This window comes from Theropithecus gelada, unplaced genomic scaffold (assembly GCF_003255815.1).
Source record: "Theropithecus gelada isolate Dixy unplaced genomic scaffold, Tgel_1.0 HiC_scaffold_2330, whole genome shotgun sequence".
In the NCBI taxonomy this organism is placed as follows: Eukaryota; Metazoa; Chordata; class Mammalia; order Primates; family Cercopithecidae; genus Theropithecus; species Theropithecus gelada.
This window is the reverse complement of record NW_020258790.1, coordinates 1-5715: the sequence shown is the minus strand read 5'-3', so window position 1 is coordinate 5715 and position 5715 is coordinate 1. Positions and strand designations below refer to the sequence as shown.

Below are 5715 nucleotides of genomic sequence, written 5' to 3'. Positions count from 1 at the left end.
CCTTATGGGGATACCCACTGGGGGGGCAGGGCTGTATGGGGAGACCCACCAGGGGGCAAGGCCGAGCACCAGGGGTCAGGTTCTGTTGGTTTCTGCTTTTCCAGCGCAGTGGTGGATACTCATTTGGGGTAAAGACCCCTGTGGGAGCTCCCTGAGGTCAAGCTGCAGAGCTAGAGTGGCGCCAGGGACCTGGTCTGCCCATGTCTGCCTGGCCAGCTGTGGGTGAAGGGCCACTCCAGGCCCTCGGATGCCACCTGGGATGTGTCCTGAAGTGGATGTGGAGCTGGGCTTAGTGCTGGGCTCTGGCCTTCCCTGATGCCGCCACACTTGCCTTTGCGAGGTGGAGGACAGTAGAGAAGGAACAGTCCTTGGGGCAGGGCTGCGTTGGTGTGGCTCTGACAGGAGCTGGGGTCAGGGTCTGAGCACTCCTGTCTCTGTGCGCCTCCCCCACAATCCCCCACCAGGAGCCTCTGCCTATGCAGATGCTCTGAGGGCCTGGGAGGCTGTGCCCCCCAACCCCAGCCAGGCCCTGCTCACCCCCTGCCCTGCTCCCCCCACCTCCACCGGGCCCTGCTCACCCCCTGCCCCACCCTCCCCATCTCCACCAGGCCCTACTCAACCCCTGTCCTGCCCCCGCAGGTCCACAGCAAGGACAAGAAGTACGTATGCAAGGTGTGCAGCCGCGTTTTCATGTCTGCCGCCAGCGTGGGCATCAGGCATGGCTCCCGGCGCCACGGTGTGTGTGCCGATTGTGCTGGCCGCGGCATGGCCGGGCCCCTGGACCGCGGCGGAGGCGGCGAGGGCTCTCCAGAGGCGCTGTTCCCAGGTGATGGGCCCTATCTGGAGGACCCTGATGACCCACGAGGGGAGGCGGAGGAGCTGGGCGAGGACGACGAGGGCCTGGCCCCCGAGGATGCGCTGTTGGCGGACGACAAGGAGGAGGAAGACTCGCCGCGGCCGCGCAGCCCACCGGGGGGCCCCGACAAGGACTTTGCCTGGCTCTCCTAGACCCGCCCACCGGCAGGGTTGGTGGCTGCCTCGCTTCGTCCACCTGTGTGTGTGTCCGGTGGGTCTCCACTGCGGGGCCAGGGCCACGCTCACCCCTCTCGCGGCCCCTCCTCTGCTTCCCCCGAACCCACCCCCCACGGAAACCAGCCCTGTGGGCCAAGAAGCAGGTGAGACCCCAGCAAGGGGTGCTCTGGGACCAGACATGAAGTGAGTTGGGGGAGGTCACAGGGCGGGTTTGAGTGAAGGGAGAGCACGGTCCTAAGTCCCCAGCAGGTGGTGCGGGTGTGTGAGTGGCCCCTGTGACAGCCAGCCTGGCTTGGACATGTGACGGCCCTGTGGCCGGGTCCAGTGGGCACTGGGCGGGGTGGTATGTTCAGCCCAGAGGCCCCTGGCCTGAGCAGGTGCAGAGTTTTGCAGACACCCGGTCAGCCCGGCTGGAGCCCGCCCTCCCCTCCCCTAGCAGCCAGGTCACTGCCTGTGGCTGCAGCCGTGGCCCATGGCAGCCTGTAGAATCCAGGTGCAGTGCACAGAGAGCCCTGCCACCCTCTTACCTCTGGGCTTTGGTGCTTAACACACAACACAGCTGCAGAACCCTACTGGAGGCCGAGGGCTCCAGGTGCTATCTTAGGTGGACACAGCCCTGTGGGCTCCTTCCAGGAGGGGACCCTCAGCCCTGTGCCCCCCCAACTTCAGGCTACACCAGGTTCCCTCTGCAAGGGCCTTCGCTCAGTCATGTGCACTTCCTTGGAGAGCCTTGGGCTGCTGTGTCCACCCTGGGCTCTGCCCGTCCTGTTCTGCCCATGGCCCAGCCCGGCCGCTCCTGCTGACCCCTCCTGGACGGGCTGGAGCTGGGCTCCTGCCTTTGCTGCTAACACTGGAGGCGGTGTTCCTAACTGCAGTGTGCTGCTTACACCTCCCCGCGTGGGTAACCAAATTTTTAAGTAGTCAGAGACATATCCAGGTAGTTACATAAAATTATTTTGTTTGGCATTATTTTTCTCACTTGATGAAACTATATAGGGTTGTTTTTCCTTTAGCTTGTGGTCAAGTCCTCTTGCTGTGTTTTCAAACACGCTCACATGTTCTTTCTTTTCCTGAGTGAAAAGCAAGGGTCCCACGGTGTGCGCCGTGGTGCACTGCCTGGCTTTGGCGGTCCTGGAGGCAGACCACCCGGACTCACAGCCTCAGGACAGTTGCCGCATCCTGTCTTCTCGTTCAGGCTGCCTGTGACAGCCCTCACCACCAGGACGTTCCATCCCTCACCCCCTCCTCTGGCACAGGCCACCACTGCGGTGCTGTGCCTTCGGATGGGAGGTGGGCACGGTGGCCTCCTCCTTCCCTCCAGGACCTGCCCGTGTGAAGACCCCCTGGAGTGCTGAGCTTCAGGGCTGCCTGGAAAGAGGTTTTACTCTCTTTTTTTCTAGCCTGTATACCAGGCTTTTACCCACATTGTCAGGTAAAGCACCAGCTTCCCTGACCGCTGCTGCTCGGGGAGGGCTGGGCTGGGCTGGCCAGGGGTCCTGTGGAGGAGTGCATGGAGGACTCCAGGTACAGCGCAGGAGTCATGGCTTTTGTTTTTTTGACATCGGCCCCCAGTTCTACCAATGACAGGGCGCCCTGGCTGGAGCTGTCATCACACACACGCCTCAGCTCAGAGGCTGTGGCTCCTCTAAGCTGGAGAAAGAGGCCAAGATTTTTCTGCGCACGGAGTGTGGGGATAGGAGCCAGCGCTTGCCCTGCCCACTCATACCGAGCAAGGGGGGCAGCTCTGGCACGAGTGCCCTGGGGGACAGCACGGCCACCACGGAGCTCCCACGGAGCCCTCCGCCCTCACCCCAGGCCAACCCCGCCCCGGCCTCTGAGAATTCTCAGAACTTTGTACCTTCCCCTGGTTTTTAAACCCCTTTTCTAAACACACTGACTTTCTTATAAAATGCATTTGGAAACCAGACCTTTGCTACCCACAGATGTCTCTGGGTTTTGTACCAGTCCCCTGCTCTCAGGCCACCCTGCCAGGACCCGGGCCTGCCTCCCCCTCCACACTCAGGATGTCCTGCTCCGTCTGGCTGGCTCACTCCATGCGGCCTTTGCTGACCGTTTCGGGGTTCCCTGTCGGAGCTACAGGGGCATTTTCTTCCCTAAAACCAACACTGTCCCACTGACCTCCCCAAGTGTTTGCTGCGCGGCAGATTTCTTGTTCTTGTTCGCAGTTTGCCGACTGAAGAGTGTGGGATTTCCGAGGCCCAGGTGCACACGTCCATCTCTCAGGAGGCGTGGAGGGAAAAGACATGTCATGAAGGGTTTTTTTTTACGTGACTGATTTTTTTTTAAATCGATGTTCAAACTAATAAATATTTTTTTATGAAGAGGAAAAATGTGTAGATTACATTTCACATTTTGTATTTTTGTTTGTGTGTTTGTATTTTGGTGTTTGCAACACCAAAGTGGGAAATACAGTCCATTGGGGGTGGTGTTATCTGGGGGTGGGGAGGGGGGGCAGGGACACCATGATTTTTCTATCAAGCTCGGGATCCTGACCAGGCTGTACACTGGGGCTCTCTGGGCTTTGGGAAACAGGACACTGCCAGGGCTACGTAGGGACCTGACTCAGAAGACGCAGCTTACTGCTTCCAACTTTGCACATCTTCCTCTTTAAAAAAAAAACTGAGAAAATGCAAAAACTGGAACTTTTTGCAATATTATAAAAGATAATCTTATTTTAGCTCATTCTGTGACATGTGCAACTCTTATGAAAGCCATACTTAATGGTGGTGTTTTTTATTTTTCAGATCTTATATTGTGTTTTGTATGCAGCCCTTTTAGAACTGCTTGTAGTGAGGGTGCTGTGTGTGCTTTTCTTAAATATTTATTTTTTCAACATGCTTTCAACCTGTCAACAAAAACAAAACAGACAAAAAAAAGGCAGTGTTTGAAGATTGTTGATTTTTTCCGGGGATAATCTATATTATATTGACTTTCTATTACTTGTTATAAACCTGTGTTTGTTTTGGAGATGTGTCTACTATTGGGGGAAGAGGTTCTCATAATCGCTCGGTGGGAAATCACGGCTCTGCCGTCCTGCCTCTCTGTGGCCGTGGGTTCTTGTGGCCTCTGCGGTGAGTCTCGAAGTTTCTGCCTAGGCGCCTGTGCGTTTCCTTTCTGTGACGGGATTAGCTTAGACATCCTTGCAAAGCGATCACTTTCAATAAATTGGGGATTGCTGCTCCAAGCAGATGCCTCCTGCGTTTCAGATGATCCTTCCTCCGGCCTCTCCTGGGGTGGGGGCGGCCGAGGGGTGACCCTTGGCCCTCTGTGGCCGGCTGCCAGCCTCCACCCACTCGCCCACCACAAGGTCCCAGCCCCACAGCCTTCCTCCCAAGAGGCAGACAAAGCTTCTGGAAAAACCTCAAATCTTTAATTTCTCTCTTCGCCTGGTGCAGCCCAGACGCGAGACACCTGAGCTTCAAAAACATGGTAAAAACAGCCCCAGGGCCCGAGAGCCATCGAGTTAAGTGCGAGTGGGGGAGTCCTCTCCCCAACACTCCTCAAAGTGCATCAGGACTGGCCCCCAAAGCTGGGCCCATAACACCCTTGACAAATCCATGGGCCGGCAGGCAGGGGGGCGGCTGCCCCCAGGGCCCTTGGGGCTAAGGGGGCAGCGGTTTGGCTTTAGTGCAAAAAGCTGGTTTCTTCAGAGGCACTTTGAGTGGTGGGACCCCTCCCTGACCTGGGGGGGGTTCAGGGTCAGCCCCCCCCCCAATTAAAAGCAGACCCTGCAGCTGGTGAAGGCCAGGCCCTGGGGCTCTCCCTGGGCTGTTTCAGCTCCAGGCCTGGGGTTGGCGTGGGGAGGGAGAAGGTGGTAGGTTATGATCTTGAATGAGCCGGACTTAGTCCAGGAACCGCTGGCAGGCCTTCTTCCAGCGGCAGGCTGTGCACCACAGGTCCCGGCGCTCCATGCCATACACTTTCCGGCACTTCTTTGCATCGCCGCGGGGCTTCCTGGGGGGGGGGGCACAGGGCATGAGGTGCTGTGAGACGAGGACCCTCTCCAGCTGGTGGCGGCCGCAGGCCCTCAGCCCACACGCACCTCAGGCTGACTCCAGTCCTGGAGGACAAGGCGGGTGGGCAGGCTCCGACCTCCGTGGGCTGCGGCTCCAGGCGGGCAGGCGTCAGGCAGCCCTGCAGGGAGACACAGTCAGGGATTCACTCCCCTCCAGAGGGCCCTGAGACCTGCCCCAGCTGCCACCAGTGGCCTTACCCACCTGGTAGACACGGTCACTGTGGCAGGACTGGGGGTTAGCAACAGCGCTCAGGACGGGGGGTGGAGGCGGGGGCAGGGGCAGGGCAGTTGGCCGCAGGGGACTAGGCAGGGCTGGGGGTTCCAGCAGCTCTGGCAGCTCCAGGCGGGGAAAGGCAGGCGGCATGGAGGCCGTGGGGGACACTGGAGTCAGGCTGGACAGCCCGTCCGTCAGCGTGTCCACACCGACATCCAGCTCTGTGTAGTAGAAGTCCTCCTCACCGTCACTCTGCTCAGGCTCTGCCTGCCTCCTGCTGGGGACACAGCCAGTGGAAGCTGAAGAGGTGGCCTGGCCAGGCCTCATAAACCCAGCCAGCCCGCAGGCCCCACCGCACCCCAGGCCCCGCTGCACCCCAGGCCCCCCCCCCCCCAGGCCCCTCCGCACCCCAGGCCCCTCCCAACCCCAGGCC

The 5715-nt window shown here is 59.4% G+C and overlaps 1 protein-coding gene across 1 annotated transcript; it reads right to left on the bottom strand.

Annotated features, from left to right (window-relative positions):
• Positions 1 to 1973: 1973 nt before the first annotated feature.
• LOC112617540 (SLC2A4 regulator) lies at positions 1974 to 5556 on the bottom strand (the record flags this gene model as incomplete). The annotated part of the gene is made up of 5 exons (XM_025374291.1): positions 1974 to 2396; positions 3172 to 4634; positions 4850 to 5007; positions 5096 to 5187; positions 5271 to 5556. Coding segments are annotated over 3 exons (490 nt in total), but the record flags the coding sequence as incomplete, so codon positions are not given.
• Positions 5557 to 5715: the final 159 nt, after the last annotated feature.